This window comes from Prionailurus viverrinus, chromosome E1 (assembly GCF_022837055.1).
Source record: "Prionailurus viverrinus isolate Anna chromosome E1, UM_Priviv_1.0, whole genome shotgun sequence".
Taxonomy (NCBI): Eukaryota; Metazoa; Chordata; class Mammalia; order Carnivora; family Felidae; genus Prionailurus; species Prionailurus viverrinus.
This window is the reverse complement of record NC_062574.1, coordinates 13,456,110-13,479,430: the sequence shown is the minus strand read 5'-3', so window position 1 is coordinate 13,479,430 and position 23,321 is coordinate 13,456,110. Positions and strand designations below refer to the sequence as shown.

Below are 23,321 nucleotides of genomic sequence, written 5' to 3'. Positions count from 1 at the left end.
GTATTCTTATCAAAAAAGAAAAAAAACACAAAAGAACACATGGAAATTCTTGGATATTATGGATATATTTAATATCTTGGTTGTGGTGATAGTATCATGGGTGTATGCATAAGTCTAAATTCCACCAAGATGTCTACGTTAAATGTGTGCAATTTTTATCAATTATACTTCTGTAAAGCTAAAAACAAATGGAGTTTAAGCAAAGTGGAAGTTTGGGGGGAAATATAAAAATTCAATTTTTTGTAGGTTAAGATTGAAGTGCTCATAGAGCATCAAGGGGAGAGGTCTACTGTGAAGATGAAAATAAAAATTGAGAACTTGTAAAAGATTTAGACTTCAGATAGATATGTGGAGGTAGGCAGTATTTTTGAGAGGATTAAAATAATGGACTTAGATGCTATCAGAGATAACAGGAAATGAACAGTCCAAAGTTAGAATTCTAGACAATGCTATACCTGGGGCTGACTCAAAAATCAATGGCTTTTCCCTTATTTATGAGGTGGGGGAAATGAGAAGAAACTCTAAAATTAGATAGTCTGAGATCTTAGGCTCAATATTGACCAATTCTAGGACTTTGGCAAGTTATCAAATTCCACATTTTCAATCTTTAAGATGGTAATAAGATTCCTTTGTGGAGTAATCATAAGAGTAGCATAAGTTCATGGATGTAAAATTTGTTGAAAAAATTCAAAATACTAAGTAGGAGGAAGACAGCCTTAAACAGTAAGGCTTTAACCAGGCTCTGGCTTTCCCATACCTGTGTAACTTATAGAGCTCCAGGTATGGGTTAGCTCCCAGGCAAAAACAAACTATTGTAGCAAATGAGATAGAAAGTTCATTTTAGGTTCAGATCAGGTCAAAAAGACAATGTAGACATGAAAATAAATCAGAGGAGAAGAGGAGACAAAATAACGCGAACCCTTGTTCAGGAAGAAGTACGTAAAAATCTGCGTTCAACAATGAAAGTCCAGTTTAGTGAAAGTAAGCAGAGGAGTGAGAGGCTTGAGTTTTAGTCAATATTGACCTGGGAGAGCAGGGTATTACTTAAAGCAGAGTTTTAGTTAAAAAACAAACAAACAAAACACATAACATATTAGTTGTTTCACAACTGGAAACGGAAAGCTCAATTAAAAGTTTAAAAATAATGTTTCTTCAGGGTCACCTGGGAAGAGCAAATAGAAAGAACCTGCTACCAGGTCATTGGGATCCCCATTCTGAGTGCAACCACATAACCCCACTTCATTTGTATTAGGTACTGAACAATTATTTAGTAGGTCTTTTTAATAGAAAAATTCATGGTGGGAGAAAAAAAAGAAGCCTGGGTCAATATTCCCATATTAACATCAGTGTATCTACTTGATAAAATTATGTAAAAATCCTCAGCTTTACCATTATACAGAGAAGGAAATTTTCTTTTTGAAAAGGAGTCTTCCCAGAGCTCCCATCATGTCTCTGTTCCTCAGGCTGTAGATGAAGGGATTCAGCATGGGGGTGACCACAGTGTACATCACGGCCATCACAGTCTCCTTAACAGCAGAATTATTAGCTGAAGGGCACAAGTAGAGACCGATAACTGTCCCATAGAAAAGAGACAGCATGGAGAGGTGGGAGCCACAGGTGGAGAAGGCCTTGCGGATGCCCCTGGCAGAAGGGACCCTGAGGATGGAGGACACAATCCGTGCATAAGACATGACGATGAGTAGGAATGGGATGACGAGAACAAGCCCTCCCATGATAAATATCACCAACTCATTGACTCGAGTGTCAGAGCAGGCCAGCTTCAGCAGAGCAGACATGTCACAGAAAAAGTGGGGGATTATGTTGTCAGCACAGAAACACAATCTGGCCATGAGGAGAGTGTGTAACATAGCATGGAACGTGGTCAGCACCCAGGACAGCACAACCAGGGAGAGACAGAGCTTGGAGCTCATGATAATGGTGTAGTGGAGGGGGAAGCAGATGGCCACATAGCGGTCATAGGCCATGGCCACTAGGAGGAAACTCTCCAGGTCTGCAAAAAACAGAAAGAAGTACATTTGGGTCAGGCAGCCGGCATAGGGGATGGATGAGTCTTGGCTCTGCATGGTTTGCAACAATTTCGGAATGGTCACAGAAGAGAAGCAGATATCAGAGAAAGACAAATTGCTGAGAAAAAAATACATGGGTGTGTGCAGGTGGGAGTCCAGGCAAATCAGGAAAATTATGAGGAGATTCCCCAGTACGGTGATAAGATACATGGCCAGGAACAGGATATAAAACGGATTTTGTTGCTCTGGCTCAATTGGCAGGCCCAGAAGGAGGAAGACTGAGACAACAGTTTGATTTCTTCTTGTCATGGTCTGTGTCCTTTAGGAGGAAATAATGGTGTCCATTAAAAAACTGAATAAAAATGAAAATATTTCTAAGATACATGGTCTGTAAGTTGTTCTGCAATGATTGATTTCATCCTTGTTATCCACAACACTCTATAACCACAAATATAACAAATCACTTAACCTAATCATTTTCTGGCTCAATTTTTTTTCTAGTTAATTAGCATTTAATAATATTGACTCTTCCATACCTTCTGAAACATTCTGATCCCTTCTGTGCAATCATCCTGTTTCTTAGCTCTTCATTCTCAATAACTGTGATTGGTGTCTTCCATAACAGAATTTTATATATTGGTGTTTTCTTGGGCTTTTTTTTCCTAAATCCTATTCTCTTATAATGCTACATAGACAGCCCTAAAAGAGTTGCTTACTCCCATGGCATAAATTACCATCTAAACCTCATGGATAGACCTCTATCACCATCAGAACTGTATTCCCAACTGTGTAGTGATTATCTCATCATATAACATCACAAGCATTTTCAGCTCCACAGACCGCAAATAAAGCTCATGATCTCACCCTGCCCCTCTCCTAATCTGTGCCTCCAAGTCTCTCATATCTCAGTAAAAGAAATCCAGGCTCAAGTCATACACCTGAGAGTTTTCTTTTACTCCCTCCTTTCTGTCATTATCAACATCCAGTCTATGAAGTCCTGTATATTCTGACACGATAAATCTCTTTCTCATTTATCCACTCCTTATCTCAACCATCACTATCCTGGCTGGGCTGACATCATGTCTTGTCTGCACTATTGAAACAGCCTCTTCACTCATCTCCTTGTGTCCATGCTTGAATACTCTCCTTTAATATCCTTCGTTCACACTGCAGTATTCTAAGATGAAAATCTGATCATCATTCTCCCTAAAGTCTTCATAGATTCTCACTGCTCTTAAGATAAAGGCAAAATTCCTTTCAAGGACACAAAGTTGCTTCCTGACCTGACCCTGGCTTACCTCCACAGCTTCATCTGGCCCCATAGTGACATACACTCACCTCTCCAGAAATGTTGGACTTGAAAGTCACAATTTCTTGCCTCCAGACTTTTCCACTTGCTGGCCCCCATGCCTAGCATCTTCCTCCCCCTGCCTCTTCACCTGGGTTTGCCCTACTTATCCTTCAGGCATATTAAACATCACTTACTCAGCTACACCTCTCCTGTCCCCTCCAGACCAAGTGATCCTGCTATGTTTCCACAGGATCCTGTGCTTTTCCCTAATACTGCCCAAGGTATTGTGTATAGCTGTCCTCCCTAATGGACTGTAAACTTCATGCAGGAAAGGCCGTGTCTGCCTTCATGACTACAGAAGTGCCAGCACCTGGCACGGTGCCTGGATGTAGCCAGTGTTTCATAAATATTTATTGGCTGTTCTTCAGGCTGAGACATGCATTCCTTCAACTTTACAGACAGCAAATTCCTATTAGAATATCTACTCCTACTAAATACTCTCAGAACAAGAACTTACTAGCTTTTGACATTTTATTATAGAATTCCCCGACATAGTCTCTAACTCATGGAAAATTTGGACTACTTCAACCACACTGCTCTTTAACCGAAACAGACAACCCAGTATACACATCCACATCATCACTTTTTCCTTGTGTTGTATCCATAGGATTCAGTGGTATTGCCATAAAAAAATCTCATGTATAGACAGGTTTAGTAATTTGTGGAGGAAAGGAAAAAATAAAGGTCATTTCTACTCTTGAGACCTCACTCCAGTGCTTCTCCAGACACCCACACCTCAGCGAGTCCCTCAGAGCTAAGAAAGCTCAGTAGGAGCATTAAGGAATATTAAAAGTTCCCTCCCTAAAGAAGCATAACTGAGTGCAATGGCTAGAATTTTCACCCTGCTGATGCTGTTTGAGCCACATTAAAATTTTTTATACGTGGACATATGTGCTGGTGTTGCAGCAGATAATGACATCAAGTGAAGTTTCATACACCTCATTTATCAGAATTTTTCTCCTCTGGAAAATGAGCGGGCACCATCCTTGGTGCGAACGTCTCATTAGGAAGCACAGACCAGAGAGCTAGCAGACACTGCCACAGATCAGGCGTAGGAGCTTCAGCTGCTCCATTAACGATGCCTCTCATCTTGCTCACATGGCCAATCAATGGTTCTCAGTCTGGGAGGCCCAAGAGGCAGTGCTTCTAAAAATCTACATATGAACTGCCTAGGGGTCCTGTGAAATGCTAATTTTGATGTTGTAGATTTGCAGTGGTGCCTAAAATTCTACATTTTTTTAGGCACTAAATTTTATATTTTCTGATGCCAAGTCTGCTGGTCTGTGGACCACTTTAAGTAGTAAGGACACACATTTTTAAAATACTGATTACTGTACCAGTAAATGTAATCAGATTCCTGCGGGGACAGGGCTATCCAAAGAATTTTAAAGCTCCTAATGTAATTCAAATATATATTCCAGGGTTAAGAACCTGTGTATTAAATGCTTGCCTCAGAGATCCGTTAAAATGATACAATCTTGTGAGATGCATTACGTAGTAATACTTACGAATGCTAGAATTAATAAAAAGACTCAATGTAACTATGAACATCAATCAAAATACTTCTAGAATGTGGGGAAGTCTTGGGAGCCAGGGAGGTAAAGAAAAGGAGGGTTATCATACCCGAAGCACCATCCTACAGAACATCATACAACCTGGGAAAGCAAGACTCTCAGGTTGGAAGGACCCTAAGAGACCAGCTCATTCACCCTCTGCCCAACTTACTTAGTGTGTCTGAGCACTCCAGGAGACTAACCTAAGGTCCTGTTTACCTTTATTTACAAAGATATGTAAAGTGACAGCCTCTGTAGTTGTCACTTGTGTCTGCAACATCCCTTCTCACATCTCCCGTTCTACACATCCCTGGGACTAAGGGGCTCTGGATCCCAAAGGAGTCTAGATCCTAAAGGAACTCATTAAAGACACAGAAGTTACCCAGGACCCCTTAGGACAAATGCTCTCAGAGTTTTGGAGCAGTGATTGACTACATCACCCATCATACCTGATCATGCTTTGATGGGGGGAGGGGGGGGGAGGGGGGGCAGTGAGGATAGACAGAAGCTCATATATGGATGCTCAATCACTGCCTGTTTAGGGAATGGACAGTAGTCCTGTGGGGCTGGAGCCTACATTTTGGGAGGTGAAGGAGGATGGTTGGAGAAGTCATAGAAACGAAGAGGGACCAGACTGTGAATATCCTAAAACATCTTACAGTGTAAGAGGCTTTATCTTGTAGGCAACAAGATGTCATCAGCTGTCTTTGAGCAAAATGTCATGAAAGACATATTTTGGAAAGATTCCCAGGGTGGCATGATCTCTCACTACAACCTAGTTCCTCATAAACATACTCGAAGGGAGAGATAAACCTGCAGCTAATAAAAATTAGAGCTCTATGACCCAACCATATGCAGATACAGAGAAAGTACTAGAGTAAAAGAGACCTCTCCCAGAGTATGTTCAAGTCAGCTTTGCACAAAGATAGAAACCTAGATTTTTCATTCCTTTGAGGTATGTCTAGCTTCTCACCTCCGTAGGAAACTTTAATAGCACCCCACCACCACTATCACCTCTATCATTCTCCATATGTGTCAGATTATCTCCTAGTTTCCAGCTCTTTCTTCCACTGCATTGATCACAAAGCCACAGCTAGTATTTATAACTCCTTCTTCTATACTTCCTCTATATGTATGACTTCAGCTGGATGGTTTCTTTATATTCAACCTTCATTCCTTGGGAGTCTGAATCCTCAGTGTTATTGCCTTTATTGGGTTGCTGTAGTTTTCCATTATATTTTACGAAGTGGTACCCCAAAGAATCTCCTGGGTATCAGACAGTGCTTCCTCAATGTGTAGAGAAATTCATTTTTCTACTGTTAATTTGGATTGAATTACTCCAGACAGTATGGTAACTCCTTTGTTTGCCTGTTGTCCTTATGTTCAGTAACATAAAGAACTTAAAATGGCCAAGTGGCAGTCTCAGCTTCTAGTAGAATAAAACCATTAAAGCACTCCTTGGGAACTGCACCAGACACTTCTTGTGCACCACTTCAGATTCTCTTCAGACGGTCTTTTATTCCAGCTACAGCTGCAGTAACCAGTTCTGCAGACTCCAACCAGCTCTATGGAGACACAATCTAACTGCATTACCTCAGGCCTGCTCCACCTGCTTATTGCATCCTGTCATAGGGTTTTCCTGCTTCCATGGAGTAGAATACCATGGGAAGCCAGTTTAATATTCATCTGTACACAACCTGAAAGTGTAAGGAAGTTTAGCATCCATGGGCCAGCCCTTAAAAAACAAGTGGTCGCAGGGCACCTGGGTGGCTCAGTTGTTTGAGCATCCAACTTTGGCTCAGGTCATGATCTTGCAGTTCATGGGTTCAAGCCCCACATCAGGCTCGCTGCTGCCAGCTGTCAGATCCCCTGTCCCCCTCTCTCTATCCCTCCCCAACTTGCACTTTCCCAAAAAATAAATATTAAAAAAAAAAGTAGTGGGAGCTGATGAATATATGCTTCCCCGGTTTTCATTAAGGTGGATGATCCTATGATGCATTTCATCAAGTCTTATTCACCCCAGTAGTGGCCAACTTAAATGAGCCACCCCGGTTACTGGTTTTCCCTTCTTTGCTTCTGTCTCTTCCCCTGTGAGGTAACAGTCCCAAATAAACTACTAGTGAACAATAAGACTTCGTCTCAGTGTCTGCATTTGGGGCAAACCAGACTACAACAGAACATAAGATCTCTAAATTAGCAGCCCAAAATTGTGGGGGTGGGAAGCAAAAATTTTGTGAGTACATTATTTGGTCTAATAATAACAAAACTCAGTCCTGCTACCACCCTTTGATTCCTGGACCCATGAATCAAAGCTATGGAAGAAACAGCACCACATATAGGTTCCTGGTTCAAAGTATATACCATATTTTAAAGGAGCGTACACGAATCTTTCTGGATGTGATCTCCCAACTGGCATCACAACTGAATCTTTGGTATAAAGCAGTAACTACAAAGCTAGAAAGGAACTTGCTATCATCTTCTGTATCCTCCTTTCATGCACCTTCTGAGGGATTCCTCCACCCTGATTATTTTTAAAGCTGGAGATTATCACTCCCCTCCACTTGTTTGCTTCATAGACAGGTAAACAACAGAGATCCAAAAAATGAGGGCAGGGAGAGGATGTAGAGAGGAAAGACCAGAGTGCAAATGTATTTTAGAAAGACAGATATAAGAAGTAAAGACAGAATTAAATGCAAATTATATATATATATATATATATATATATATATATGTATAATACATGCTTACTAAATACTTTAAAGTAATAAAATGAACTTCATAGACTAACAGCTCCAGTATAATGCCTGGTAACAGTACTGATAGTGGGCACCCTTGTCTTATTCCTGACTTTAGAGGGAATGTCTCTTTATTTCCCCATTAGGCTTGATGTTGGCTTTTGTGCTGACTCAAATGCATTATTACTTCATGTTAAATAAGTATCTATTCCTATTATATTGAACATTTTTATCCAAAATGGTTAATTTTAGCAAATGCACCACTGTCATAAAAAAAAACTCTTCCCACATTTAAAAAGACTGAAATATTTTAATTCAACAAATGAAATACAGAAAAACAGTAGCTATAAAACCATGGAGATGATAACTTAATAACAAAAATGCTTTAAATTATACTATTTAAACTTCCTTCATCACTATTTAAATTTCACTCATTATATTAGTATAATACCTCATCTCAGCATCTGCAATTTTAACAAATGCTTGGAAAGTTTTTTGTTCAGAAACAGATGCTGGTCTGACAGAAACACATTTGAAAATATTCTTTTTCTGGTCATAATTTCCAACACACCTATGAACTCGGCCTCTAATCAGTCTTGGAAGTTCACGATCCTGTTTTTAAAAAAATAAATATCAATAGTTATTTTTTTACTTCATCTGAATTTCAATTTTTTGAAGCTAAAAATATAATCAACTAAATATCAATCACCTCAAAATGCTGTAATTCCCTCAGCTGACTTAGAGCCCCACGGCTGACAAGACCATAATAGCTGGGCATATAGGGGTGCCCTGTCACAGAGGAAAGACCTTCACTTGCGTAGGGCTCCTTACAAGCTGGTGAGCTATTGCTTCTTAAAAGACTGAATAATTCCCACTGTAATGGCACATGAATTATTCACTTCTATTAGACTGCTAGAGTTCCACTTTTAGTAGATGGTAGACCAGGTAGTTTAGGCCAAGTCTCTAGCTAAGAACAACTAGAATAACTGGATGAAATATTTATATCTTCTTGTAGACATTAGAGAGATACCAACACAGTGGGGGAATACAGAGACACCCATCTGGGAGAAGACAGAGGTCCAGAATGCGGCCTGACATTTAGGGATGTTTCTCACTGACGTTCTGTACCAAGTATAGTCAAGGCAGTTAAGAGTCTAAAAAACTGAGCAGAGTTTTTGACAGGCTCCCAGGACCGGGAGATAAAAAACAGAGTCAGAGGTCCACAAGGAAAAGAGATTCTGGTCACTACCTCCACCATCACCCCCAGCTTAGAGTTAGGACCCAAAAGGACCCATGCCTTAATGGGACTAGTAAAACAGGAAAAAAAAAAAAAAACAGCAACAGGAAAAACACAGCCAGCATCAATTCCTTTTAACCATGAATAAAATTATTCTGGAATTGCTTTCACCAAATGGTCATAAAAAGCACTAGCTATAAGGGGTACTATTGATAATTGCTAAAAGGACTATATTAAAATGAAGAATTTCTGTTCCTCAAAAGCTACCGTTAAGAAAAAGCAAACTATAGAGTATGAGAAAATATTTGCAAGACAAATAATGGACAAAAAACTTGTACCCAGAATAGTTAAAAAACAAAAGCAAACAAAAAAACAAAACCAAAACCAACTCCTCTAAATAAATAAGGACAAAACAATAACTCAATAGAAAAAAAGAACAAGAGGCCTGAACAGACTTTAAAGAAGGTATCTAAGTGGCCAGTGAACATATATAAGGTGTTCAACCTCATTAGTCACCAGGGAATGTAAAGAAGTAAGACAGCACTAAACACCCACTAGAATAGCTGAAACAAAAAAGACTGATAGTACTAAGTGTTGATAAGAATACAGAAAAACTAAAACTCACCTACACTGACTGTGAGTGTGTAAACTGGTACAACCCTTTGGAAAATTCTTTGGTGAATAACTACTATATTGGAATATACAGATACACAATGATACAGTGATTTTACTTCTAGGTAGATGCTCAGCAGAAATGCGTGCATATGCATGAAAAACATACAGAAGAATATTCCCAGAGCATTATTCCTAACAGCAAAAAATCTGGAAACAACTCAGATGCCACCAACAGTAGGAGAGAAAATTAAATTGTTTTACAACAGAATACTGTACATAGAAATATAAATAAATGGGCTATAGCTACATGCAACAACACAGATGAATTTTACGAACATCGTGTTGAGGGAAAGACATAAAAGATGTACCATATAATATTATTTATATAAAGTTCAAAACTAAGCAGAATTAATTTGTGATATTAAAAGTCAGGATAGTAGTTACTTTTAGGTAGAGACAGGAGATAGTGTGAGGAGACACAAGGATACATAGGGTGACAATAATATCCTATTTCTTAACCTTGGTAATGTTCACTTTGTGACACTTCACAGATACTTCATAGAACTGCACAATTATGATTTTTACACTTTTAGGTATATATTATACTTCAACAAAAAAATTTAAGCTTATCAGACTAGAGAAAACTAAGTATTAAAAATATTACAGAAATTAATAACATAATTACTATTTCTTGATCATCTACTCTATGTCAAATGCTATACATTCATGTTTTATCATCTTGTCTCCAAAATAACCTTTCAAAGTAGGAATTAGTCTCCCCATTTCACAGATTAAAAAAACTCGTAAAGTTGAAGTAGCTTTACTCAAGGTCATAAAACTAGTAAATGGTGGGAGTAAAAACTGGAATCCAAGTCTGATTTTGGAATCAAGGACAAGTTCAGAATTAATACCCAACTCTTCTATAATGTATGTAAGGTAAAAGTCGGCAGCCTCCTTTGTGATCTCCACCCTCCTTTGTCACCCTCAGCCTTCTTTGTCACAAAGAGTCTTTTCTATATCCCAGCCTACTCTTTGCCTTCCTTCAATTTTAAAGCCACTATCCTCACCCCCATCACTTACTGACTCCAGGCTCTGGTAATTATAAACTACTTGCAGTTTCCTCTACAATCCACGCTCTCTCTTAGCATATGCTGCCCTCCCATCTTAGGATGCACTCCTCACGCTTCTCCCCTCCCCCAACACACTCTGGCTTTACTAGTCTTTAAATATGTAAGATAAGATAGGTTACTACATTCTTCAAAAATCTTTCTGATCTGCCCCATCCTTCCTATCTACTTCTATAGCACACTGCACATTCCTCTATCATACCATTTACCATGCCACGGTTTAACATTTATGTAAGTCTCTCTACCTGAGATTGTAATAAACTCTTTGAAAGAAAGCTATTTAGCACTTATATTCCATTTTGTATCCTTTGTATCTAGCACAGCACCTGGCAGGTGCAGGTAGGTTCTCCAGATTAGCTAAACAAATAAACTTTAATGTCAGAACTGAAACCAAACAAAATGCTGAAAGTACTACTAAATTGTTAACAGAATTTCTACTGCAATGTAATTACAGCCTACATTTGTATGTTTTGTTGGCACAGGCTTTGCAAAGAATATTTAAACAAATACTCACGATTTCGTAAAATACACAAGGCAGAGTATTTTTCCCATCTCTCATAAGGAAAGTCTTTGAATAATATGGACCAGGTGTAACAGCTGAATCAAGAACAGCTAAGCAACATTAAAATGGGGGAGGGGGGAGAAACAGTTGGTAAATGTAAATAAAACTTAACAGTGAGAAGTGACATTTAAATACTATTCCTACATCAAGCTCTCCTACTTTTATTTATACAATAATAAAGACAACACTTTAAGAGGGAATGACATTTCTGAAACTGCTTTATACCAAGGAAAGCAAAATTTTTGGCCTTGTCTAACTCAGGAACAGGTTATGTGCAAAAGTTCATACCATTGACAATATTTGGCCATTTGATGCTTTTTTCTTACAGTGTGTTCTATAGAGTGGTTAAATCCTCAGACCACTCTATATTATAATAATAAAATACAAAAATATAATGAATAAGCATCATGGTTTAATGAAGGAAAAAACACTGAATTAGAATCAGAAATCATTTATTTGCATTCCAGTTCAACTTAACTAAATTGAGCAAATTGTTTAACCTCTTTCAAATCTGTTTCATATATAAAATGCAAATAATATTTCATGTTTATTTCAATAAATTATCAAATGAGAGCATTATTCATTCTTTAATAACCACCTGTTGAGTACTGACAGTGAACATTTGTTATTTTGAGGTCAGTCTCCATTCCCCCTAATAATACCCAGATTTTCCTTTAGGAAACCTCTGCTATGTCATTCTTAGCCATATGATTTGGAGAGGATCTGACCGACCCACAGATCCAGGAGACTAATTTAACCCATCAGCATATCCCATTCCCAGCTACAGAGTTCAAGATTGGCTAGTCATTTGCTAGTTTCTGGAAAACACAAGGAGAAGGAACTATCAACAAATGTGACAGTGTGGTATAAGCATGTGTGGTACAGAAAGTTTTGATAGTCATCTTAATACCAAAAGGAAAGAGTCAGAAGTGCTGGAGAGACCACATTTGGAGCTTCAGGATGAAGCCAACACTGTGATAGGACAGAAAGATGGCTAAAATCAAAAACATAATTCTAGATGAATATTAATATGTGTATTTTAAAACACATAGAGCAAAAAATATAAATTGTGAAATCAGATGTGCATAGTAAAATTATAAAAGCATGGACAGGAAAGATACCACACGGATTATCTCTAAGAAGAAGAAACAAGGATGGGGGCTTCAAATAGATCTATAACATAGGTATGTGGATATTTATATTCTCTATTTTTCTATATATTTAGAATATTAAATAATTTAAACAGTATTAAATATTTATTTTATTTGAATTAAAAGAAATATGTTTTGAGTCTCTATTTCTTGTTTATCTCTTCATTCTAGGTAAAATCAAATTCTGGAAACATTGTAAAAACTTTTAAGTAATAATTTAAGAAACAGATTAATCATAGGGTGTTTTCTCCTATCACTAAAGGATTCTTCATAGATGTTCTTTTAGAGTATTTAAAATATGATTTCACTATATACGAAATTACTACTGGATTTAGTGTAATGTAGTACACAGAACACCAGATTGAGAATAAAGGAGATTTGGTTTTTAGATCCATTTCTGCAGCTAACTTGCTTTGTTATAGTCAAATGTACTCTAATGAATTGCCCCATTTCTTCACCTACCTCAAGGATTAACTTAGAGCCCTTGTAACAATCTTTCCAGTTTTAACATTATAAATCAGAAGAATATTACCATAAATAACCAAATACATCTTAAGTCACCCAAATCAATGACAAATTCAGGAACTGAAGAAAATCCTAACAAAACATAATCTCCTTTTGCAAATTTTATTTTTCTTTAAGGTTCCCTAGGTATTCCTATTGACATTCAAAACTGTCGTCCAAATAGAATTACTGACGTTTTTTGAAGTACCATACCTACCCAATATTTCAAAAAGAAGTACAGTTTTCTGTGCATGTTCACACCAGTACTTCATGCTTTCAATAACTGCAGATATAATTCTTAAAGAATTATCTTTTTCCTTAAGCTTTAACTGATACAATGAGTCTTCCTTTTGAAAAAATAAAAACACAGCATTAGAAAATCCTTTCATTTTTTTTCATCATACTCTTTCACTTTCCATGTTAAAGATTCTAGGTCCCCAGGCATAAAATGTGTAATATATGCAACAAAACCCACTACTGATAATTTTAGTACAGTTATTCCCCTAAATTAAAGACATCATTAGCACTTTATAGCAGGAGAAACTAGGATTACTTAGACACCATTAATCAAGAAGAGAATTATTTATATGAACATTCATCACTCATTTATTCACTGAGTATTTTTAAAGCAAAGACTTATTCATGTGGACATTCATTCGTTTACTTGTTTTTAAAGAATCCTGTGCCAATCCTGTGATAAACACAGGTGAGTAAAACAAAATTCCTTTCCCTAACGTGTTAATACTCTAAGAGGGGAGCCAGACACATTCACTCATTCATTACAAAAGTACTCATTGGCAGTTACTATGCACCAAATATTGTTAATGAGAAAACAACACTGAACAAAACAGACAAGATATCTACCCTCACAGATTCTGCCATCTAATGGACGATCCAGAAAATAAACAAATAAATACATAATTGAATGTCAAGAATTGATATATCCTATGCATTTTTTAAAAACAGGGTAAAAGGATAAAGACAGAGAGGAATTATTAAATACATTGATGAAATGAGGACTGAGGAACACTAAAGTATAAAGTCCCTGAGATGGGAATTGTGTTTGGCATTTTAAAAAATCAACTAAGAATACAGTGTGTTAAGTTATTAATTGGGGGGGGGGGGGTACTTTCCTTTGTGAGGGTGGGGACACATCAAAGAACAACTGATGGAACTTTTTTTCCAACTATAATTACCTTCTTTCTCCTCCTCTTCGTAACCAAAATACCAATGCCTCCCATTTGAGAGCTACTGCCATAATGAACAACTGTTACTAAGGCAAACTATGTCATATCATTCTTGTATACAAGGAAACACAAGGTTGAAGGCCACTGTGATATATGCTATATTAGTCAGATTTCTAGCAAAAAAAAAAAACTTTCTGTTGAAAAGACTTCTTACGAGTGTATGTACAGAACAAGCACAGGGTACTTAAGCCCTCAAAGACTGACAACAATAAGAAACTACTGTCACTCCTAGGCTGAAAGGACAAAGGGATGAAGTAAAATTACCACACCTGTGAAAGCTGGACTCATGGAGGGGCTGTATCATTTAGGATCAGCAACTGACTATGACACAACATTTAAACAGGGAGAAAATGGGAAACCCCAAACTTTCTCCCCACCCTCTAATTTCCTGCCAGTGACCCCAACTGGCTGATCCCTAACAGGAGCTAGCCTAGGGACCTCAGGATGCTGTACTGTGTAGGACAATTCAGCCTTCCAAAACACAGACAAGAGTAGAGTGTAAAGAATCTACTGAGCCAGGGCACAAGGGAAGGAAGGTAGTGAACAACCAGCACATAGAATATATTAAAGATATTTACAAAGAACAATTAGAGCAAAGAGTGGTGATAGGAGGAAATAAGGCTGAGGTACAGATATAGAGAAAAATATACAGAGTGCATATCATGGTCAGAGAATTGTGAAGGGTCTGAAATGGCTAGTGTATTGGAGAATTAGTAGATTATGGAATACGAAACTGGAAAGGTACAATAAATTCTGACTTGCAGTCCAAATCTATCCTGCTATTTTTGTAAATTTTCATTGGAACACAGCCAAGCCTATTCATTTATGTATTGTCTATGGCTGCTTTCAAGCTACAAAGGCAGAGTTGAGTGGTATAGCTAAGAGACTATATGACCCATAATGTAAAAAATATTTACTATCTGGCCCTTTAAGGAAGAACTTTGAGAATTTCTATAAGTAATGGATAAACTCATCATCCCAACAATCAATAAACAGTGAAATTCAGAACCCAGTAAGATACTCTAAAGCAACCATGAACAGGAGCAGCCATTCACAACCTCTAAGAAAATATTTTGGAAATGAACATTCATCCACTCCAATGGAACTAGATATTTGTGTTAACCAAGAAATGCATGCCATGGGATTGATTTTAAATGCTCTTATCGCTGTAAACTTCTAAATATTTATCTCATTTTTTAAATGTAAATACAAAAATGTAAATAATTCATATTTAAAAGTTTACCTTGAGAGTGCTTTCTTCTGGAATATAATCCAACATTTTCTTCTTAAATTGGTTTTGTTGAAAATTAGACTTAAATGCCTGTAATGCACTGTTTTTGTCTAGACCTCTCATTGTGGAGCCAGGTATTTTTGATGAATGTGTTTGTCTGAGTACTTCAGTTTCTCTTTGATGAGATGAGTTAGGAGGTTCGGGTATTTTCAACTGTTTCTGTTGTTGAGCTCCCCAACTCCTTGGACAAGAATTTATTCCATCATTTGCCACTAAGTTTGTCCTTTCACAATGAGGCCTAAAATCATTTCTATCCCAAGTTTTCCAGCTAGTATTTTTGTTGTCATCTCTGTAGCTGTAATAGTTTAAAATTAATACTAGTTTTTATTTCTATATACTTTTCCTTTTAAAAAATTAATAGTGAAAAATTGTGGTTTATAAAGTACCTTGTAACTACTGACTAGTTGGAAATTCCAAATACATTATCATAACAACTCTACAATATATTATACCTCTCTTTTTAGGTGAGGAAACTGAGGGACAAAACAACTTGCATGAAGTTATATAGCAAGTTACTATCAATCTGGAACCCAGAGAATCCTACTCTCCCCACACAGATTCCAGTGCTATAAAGTATATTTTTAAACCATATAAGCCTTCATATGACAGTGGTTGTCTCTGAGTGTAAGATTTTAAGGACATTTTCTTGCTTCTTTATACATTTATTTTTAAATTTTCTACAAAGTAAAATTTTTACAAGTTAAACTATGGCTTATAGATGATTCTAAATAACGAGAATAAATATAGGCAGTATAGGTAACTATTTAATTAGAAATTTTGTACTTTTACTACATAGCTTAAAAGCCCAATTTATGAATCTGTTGCAGGATTTTATTATATTAATCTAAGGAAGTTGGATTAATTTAATCTATGAGGAGATCAGAACTGATGAGAACATAATGTTAATGAGGCCAAAATCAAAAGTATAATTTCTGAGCATACTAGTTAAGAGTTCCACAAGGAGAAACTAGTCCAGGTCACAAATTCTCATTTCTGAATAATTTTTCTGAAAATATCACCAGGATCACAAGGGGGCAAGTAACACAACTCATCCCTCGTTAGAGAAAATAATCCAAGAAAAGGTCCTGGTTTCCTAGAGACCAGGCACGAGTCCAGACTGCATGGGGCCTGAAGCTTGTATGATGTGAAGAGGCTTCTCAAGTAAATTAGGTGCAAAAGTAGGTATGAAAATAATGAGAAAAGAAATCACAAATAATTACAAAATTTTAAAAGGTGATAAATATCGCAAACATCACAATATCCAGGAAAAAATGTTACTGGCATTTTTATTAATTAATTGTCTGATACACCTCTATAAAACTTTTCCTACATCGATCACCTCCTCATATGACAGCAATTTTATTTCCAATAGTGAGAACAGAAACATAATTTTGTCTTTCCATGACTATGGGGTAACTTGTATTACTCAGTTTAGAAAAGTTTCTTTCAGCTTCCCAACTCCTTACTGGTAAACAACACATCTGCAACCTGCTCCAATGCTTTTGTCTAGGAGGTGCTCCTGGCCTGGGGACAAGCCCTGGAAAAACTACAGTCCTAGGTGAGCCCACACAGTTGGTTATTATTAAGTATAAAAATTTTCTAAATGTAATTTTGTCTAGGCAAGGACAAAGAGATGAAGGAGGAGGGAAAGAAGGGAAGGAGGAGAAGGGAAGGAGAAAAAGAAAGAAATCTTAAGTAAACTCACCTCCAACCACTCTTGCTTCTTTCAGTATTTGATTGAATAGACTTAGACATAGAATCTTGACTTCTCAGGGGAGGAGAAACTGAATGTGGCATTTGCCTTTAAAGGAAACATGTCTCATAAATATTAGTAGTTTGTTTCCAAATTGAGAAATGTAAAATGTACACAGAAAAATGACATCAGTCAATAATAGACACACACAGTCACTGGTGTCCATTTTTCCACATACCCTGTGTTCAGTGTTTTCACTAAAGGAGGCAACTCTGGATTCACAGCTTCCCAGGCCCAATCTCAAAAGATATAAATAACATAGATAAAAGTAAGATAGGTAACATTTTTAAAAAATAATTATTTCATACTTATTTAATTCGTGGGAAACTAAAAGCCTGAATAAGCAGTGGACTTGAAGATATGTATGTGTTCTTTAATAGCATTGTTGTGGAATTTGTCACAGCCTGCCTTATTAATTTTTATAGATGTCTTTCTTCTCCACTGTATTTTAAACAAGGATAATAGTTTAATCTGTATCTTTTCCACAATCAATCCTAGTATATATAGTACCTTGTATTTTGTAACATGAATTCAGCGTAATCAATGTTTCTTAAACTTTTTTGACCCCAACCCACAGCAAAAAATGCATTATAGCCCAGGGGCACCTGGGTGGCTCAGTAGGTTAACCGCCAAACTCTTGATTTCAGCTCAGGTCATGATCTCATGGTTCGTTAGTTTGAGCCGCGCCATCAGGCTCTGGGCTGACAGTGTGGAGCCTGCTTGGGGTTCTCTCTCCCGCTCTCTCTGTCCCTCCCCTGCTTGTGCGTGCTCTCTATCTCTCTCTCTCAAAATAAATAAATAACTTGAAATAAAACTACATCATAGCCCAGAACATATATATATATATATATATATATATATATATATATATACACACACACACACACACACAAACATACACACACACACACATATATATACACATACACATGGTATGCATGTGTGTGCATGAAAGGAGAACATAAAACTGCACCATCAACTTGTATCCTTACTATCTGTGATGCACTCTCATATTTTCTATTCTACTTTATTCTCTTCTATTTCCTTCTTTAAAGATTAACTTTTTCCCAATCGGACTAATGGATCAAGACACAAATTTGAAAATCACTGATCTAGTCCTATCTTTTACCCAGTATAAGAATCTTATAGATATCTGACAGATTGTAATCCTGGTCAGAGTTTGGACAGTTCAGTACTTCAGGAGGATGAACATTTCCCTATGGAGTAGCTCCAAATGCTGTTATTTTTCAAGGCCAACATTCATGCTATTTATAAAAATATTTTAAACGTCAGAGAAATTTTTTAGATGGCAGAGGATGACCAGATAAATGCCCATTTATGTATATCCATGTGAATTTTTATCTTTTATCCATAAAAATGAGAGTAATATAAAATTCCTATTTTAAATTCCTCAAACATGAAAGAAAATAATTACAGCTTAGAAGCAGACTAAGTAAGGTCTATGGTAGCACATTAGATGAAATTAACAAATATATATATATTATATTTATATGTGGCTATATATATAAAGAGATTTTAAAATTCCAGTTGCAAAAGAGCCTATTAAAGATTTTTAAAGTATCCTCAAAATTATATAAATGTATATAACCAGCATATACCAAGTATATTTCAGAATACCTGCCTATCCATGCCTTCTTCTTAAGAGAAATAAAAAGTCAGCAAACATTAATACCTCTCTGCACCCACCACCAGAGCTAATTGTTACAGAGATGAGAGGCCTAATCATAAAGCTAAACCAGAATTTTAATGACCTCACTGAAAAAGATGTGCTGAACCAAAGGCTCTCTGTCTCTAGAATTTAATCAAAAGATACAGAAGGCAGTCAACAGTAGACTCTGAAAACTAGAACTAAAAAGGCTATGTTAACTCCCAGCAAGGGCAATTCAGTTCATGGGCTAGTTGAAGCTATAAGGAAACCAACTGGATGAGAGAAATGAAGCATCAAATGAAGAAAGGCAAAAATGCTAAGAGAAGAGAAAAAAGCCAAGCAGCAGAAATGTTAGGCTTCTACCCTGCTACCCCCATTTTTCCTGTGTTCACATGCATACTTATCCCTATTCCTAATGCAACTTGAGTTTCTCCATTCTTTATCACCACATGCCTAAGTCACAATATCCATGTATCTTGAAAAAGAAAAACACAAATCTTTACAATGTGGGTTACAACTTCATTAGAACAAAGGCTCCAGATCTAAGATACTCCATTTAAATGCTAAGCCATCCTTGTAGACAAGGAAACTCAAACTAGTGTACTGGAATGTTCAGAAAGAGCCAAGTAATCCCTGTATTTGGATGGTGGAAAGAAAAAGCAAACTTTCTATTTCCATTATAATAAAATAAAAATGGTAATTTTCTATAATATTCATTCTTATTTTCACCTTATTTTCTTACCTGTTGGTAAAGGAGGGAAGTCATAACTGTCAGAAGCAGTACTGATACTTGGATCATTTGTAAGTGGATTAGAGGTTAATGGCTGTCTATTCCTCTTTTTCTGATTGAACAATGGTACAGGCAAACAGCCTAAATTATATATATCAATAAATTAGTACATAATAGGCAAATAGTCGATCTAGTTATAGAGTAACTGTATAATATACAACTTGAATTTGTCTACTTCTGTATGTTAATTTTATATTTATCATAGATATATTTCTACATCTTTGGATTGATTTTTACATTCTTTTTAAGATCCCAAATAGCCTCATTTGTCTCTACAAAAACTCCTTTCTTGTTCTACATTAACACTGACTTAATTCCTCTTGTTTGGAAGTAATTCCCATCTCCTTCCTTACCCCGACCCTTTCTAAATCCACTTTTTGTTTTCCTTATTTCCCTCCTGTGCTTGCTTATTACCATGTCAACTGGAGGGGATCCTTTAAATACAACAGAGGTGAGGGAGAACCAAACTTTGATCCCTGCTTTCCAAAACCTTAACCACTCTTTAGACTATGATAGCACACTCTTTAGGGCAGTTCTCATTTGACTAAGATTTACACAGACTTGTGCTTAACATGCCAGCTCCTAGACCCCACTGTCATAGATTTTATTTCAGCAGATTTAGTTTGGAATCCAAAACTACAATTTTAACAAGCACTCCAGTTGTCTCTAATGCATATTGTCTGTGGGTCACTTTTAGAACGCCTTAAAGTGATAATATCCAGTCCACATGAGAATAAATAAATATTACCTCCAACCTATCCAGATGGGAGGCCTGGGATCTCAAGTCAAGCCAAGAGTTAGAATTTATAAACACTAAAACTAGAAGGGATCTCAGCAAAAAAAAGGGATCCAAAAAGCTTGCACGGTGCCACAACGGAACCTAAGGTTCCCAAATCTCAATTCAGGTATCTTGCCACTAGACCATACTCTAGCTGGTCCATCAACATGTACTATGGGAGAATATAGTCTTTGTGATAACTATCTGATGAAAAGCTGGGAAAATTATGTGAGCTCTGAAATCAGACTGCGTGGGTTTGAATCACAACTTCAAAATATAAACTTGGGCAATTTCCTTAAACTCGTTGTGCTAATATGACATACATAGAGAGGCAGGATAATATAGTGATTAAGAGCACGGATGCTAGAGCCTAGCATCTAGAGCTAGATTCAAATGCTGGTTCTGCCACTTCATAAGTTACTGATTTAACCCTTCTGTGCCTTAGTTTCTCATCTGGAAAACAGGGATGTTAATAATAATGCCTATCCCAGAGGGCCAGTGTAAAAATTAAAGAAAACAATACATTTAATGGCCAGAACACAGTACATCCGACAGCTATTGCTATCTTCACTATGCATTATCACCATTTCCCTGGTTCTCTTCATTTTTACCATCTGTCCTTTTACTAACTAATAAATTGGGAATGAAGAAATGGTAAGGGAAGTTGTTACGGAGACAGAAGTGCTTCTGGAAATATTTTAAATAAGTAGGTCACAAATACAAATAGAAATAAGCCTATTTTTTTGTTTTCAGTTTAAAAGTGTAGAACAACTCAAACACATAAGGTTTGTAGAAAGAACACTCAAGTAAATCCAGGAAAGTTTCATTTTACTCCCACTTCTGTCACTATTTTGCCTTGAGTAAGTTATCTTACTTCTTTGCACCTAAAAGAGGTTAGACTATATGTTCAGTCTTCCTTAAAGTTCCTTCCAAAATGTTCCCTCTATAAACTACACAAGATTTACATGGAATATAAAAATATAGAAAATTTGGGGCGCCTGGGTGGCGCAGTCGGTTAAGCGTCCGACTTCAGCCAGATCACGATCTCGCAGTCCGTGAGTTCGAGCCCCGCATCAGGCTCTGGGCTGATGGCTCAGAGCCTGGAGCCTGTTTCCGATTCTGTGTCTCCCTCTCTCTCTGCCCCTCCCCCATTCATGCTCTGTCTCTCTCTGTCCCAAAAATAAATAAACATTGAAAAAAAAATTAAAAAAATATATATATAGAAAATTTAAAAATAAAAGTTGTTCAATACCTGCTGTACTTCGAGTTGAATTTTCATTTAGGTTTCTCTTCATTTCCTTCAATATTAAAGTCTGTAACTTTGTCTTTAGCACTCCAAATTTACAAATGAAGTTGTCTGACTAAACCTTCCAAGAAATACGCAATTCACATTATATCAACAAAAAAATCAAATTCTCAGCCTACTAATTACTGAAATTTTGATTTAACACTATGGCTTCAAAATAAGGTAAACACTTTACAGAACCCTGCTTCCCGAATAAGAATTTACAACATGATCCATTTTTCCAACTCTGTTCAAAATTGGTTACGACTGAGGTGGCTATAACCTTGCTGCCTAAACATACATTTTTTTTTCCCACACAGTCCACATAACATGTTTCACAAACAAAAACCCACAATGAAGATTCTGAACCAGATTTATAAAAGAGGGAAATGGCTACAACACTGGCAAACTGATATGCTGGCAAGGCCAGGGAGGAAACCTACACAAGTGAACTAACCACGTGAGAACACGCTCCAACTCACTTTAAAACACTGTGCAGATCACTTGCTTTGGCCATTAACTGGAGATCCCTGTATTACAGAATACCAAAGACTAAGGCCTCAATATCCAGATTAATTGCAATAATAAATTTCTACTCAATCTATATAATTTCAACAAGTGAAACAAGGTTTTTCTTTGTTTTTTCTTCTACAACAAAATTTGTTGCAATTTTTTTCCATGTTTAGCCTCCTCCTAATATATTTCAATCCCAATTTAATGCAACAAACACCTATTACATGAAAAGGCAAAATACAAACCTAAATAAGGTAATCTCGGCTCCTAAATTCATTATCCAGTGAGGAAACAACTAAGTAACACCGCAAATCACACTGAGGTAAACAAATTTCCAAATATCACTTAAAGAAATAAAAATGGGGAAACATAAGGGCAGGGACTGCCTCTGCTTTGTTTCCAAATCTTGGGCTTGAAGCCGGATATCGCGGGCCCTTTAGAAAATATTCTTGATGTCATTCTAGGAAGCAAAACTGAGGTTATACGACGTTTTCTCCGCACAGAAATACCAACGCAACTCACACCATGAACCTAGAGCGGGGCTTACAAGGGTCATTACGTTTCTGAGTGCCATGCAAACAAAATCAACAAAAATGAGACATCCTCCCCCAGACCGGAGGGCCGGGCACCCTGAGGTGCCCCCACCCCAGCTTCTAACTGGACTCTAACGGCAGTTAGGTGGTTGGCAGCGTCGACGTGCAAAAAGTTTGTTCAGTCAACACACACACACACACACACACAGCCCCCAAAGGCCACTAGCTCAAATGGAGGCAAGGAGGGCCTATTTTGGCCACTCCTGGGCGGTCCAGTCAGGCCTACATTCTCTTTCCAACCACCTCTCCTGACCCAGGGACTGGGGCAGTTTGGTAACTAGAGACAATACACTCTTTCTCTTCTTGGCCCTCGGGCCAACACGACACGCAACTTTAACCCTCAGGCTCCCAACCCTCCAACAACGGTCACCCGTTCGCTTCGCTCCGTCGTCGTCGTCGACGTCGCCAACACAGCCCAGTCAGCTACCGCTGACTTCCCGGCTTCTGAAGAAGCGCGAGAAGTCGAGCTTTGCGCAAGCGCACCTGCACCCGCGCCGCCCACTGCGCAGGCGCAGGAGCCACCTGCCTCTGGGGCTCGGG

General features: G+C 37.4%; 2 protein-coding genes across 6 annotated transcripts; both read right to left on the bottom strand.

The window, feature by feature from the left end:
• Nucleotides 1–1,391: 1,391 nt before the first annotated feature.
• Nucleotides 1,392–2,336, bottom strand: LOC125151607 (olfactory receptor-like protein DTMT). Its single transcript, XM_047832865.1, has one exon. It carries the CDS (start codon nucleotides 2,334–2,336, stop codon nucleotides 1,392–1,394), a length of 945 nt encoding a protein of 314 aa, XP_047688821.1.
• Nucleotides 2,337–8,017: 5,681 nt separating this feature from the next.
• SPATA22 (spermatogenesis associated 22) lies at nucleotides 8,018–23,229 on the bottom strand. Of its 5 annotated transcripts, none has more exons than XM_047831581.1 (9): nucleotides 23,152–23,229; nucleotides 21,643–21,757; nucleotides 19,565–19,693; nucleotides 17,332–17,392; nucleotides 17,106–17,201; nucleotides 15,353–15,695; nucleotides 13,080–13,209; nucleotides 11,160–11,257; nucleotides 8,018–8,278 (listed from the first exon to the last, which is right to left on the bottom strand). In XM_047831581.1, exons 2-9 carry the CDS (start codon nucleotides 21,683–21,685, stop codon nucleotides 8,087–8,089), a joined length of 1,092 nt encoding a protein of 363 aa, XP_047687537.1. In that variant the 5' UTR covers nucleotides 21,686–21,757; nucleotides 23,152–23,229; the 3' UTR covers nucleotides 8,018–8,086. The 5 variants fall into 5 exon arrangements, with proteins under 5 accessions (XP_047687537.1, XP_047687539.1, XP_047687538.1 ...); XM_047831583.1 differs by having other exon boundaries at nucleotides 21,643–21,751; nucleotides 23,152–23,216; XM_047831582.1 differs by having other exon boundaries at nucleotides 23,114–23,187.
• Nucleotides 23,230–23,321: the final 92 nt, after the last annotated feature.

What these genes read in the sequence shown, in the direction of transcription:
- LOC125151607 (XM_047832865.1), bottom strand. Translation starts at nt 2,336, where the DNA reads ATGACAAGAAGAAATCAAACTGTTGTCTCAGTCTTCCTCCTTCTGGGC.
- SPATA22 (XM_047831581.1), bottom strand. Translation starts at nt 21,685, where the DNA reads ATGAAGAGAAACCTAAATGAAAATTCAACTCGAAGTACAGCAG. An exon ending in CTTCCCTCCTTTACCAACAG is followed by an intron (nt 17,393 to 19,564) that starts GTAAGAAAATAA and finishes ATATCTTTTGAG; the next exon opens with ATTGGGCCTGGGAAGCTGTG. An exon ending in GTGAAAACACTGAACACAGG is followed by an intron (nt 17,202 to 17,331) that starts GTATGTGGAAAA and finishes TTTCCTTTAAAG; the next exon opens with GCAAATGCCACATTCAGTTT.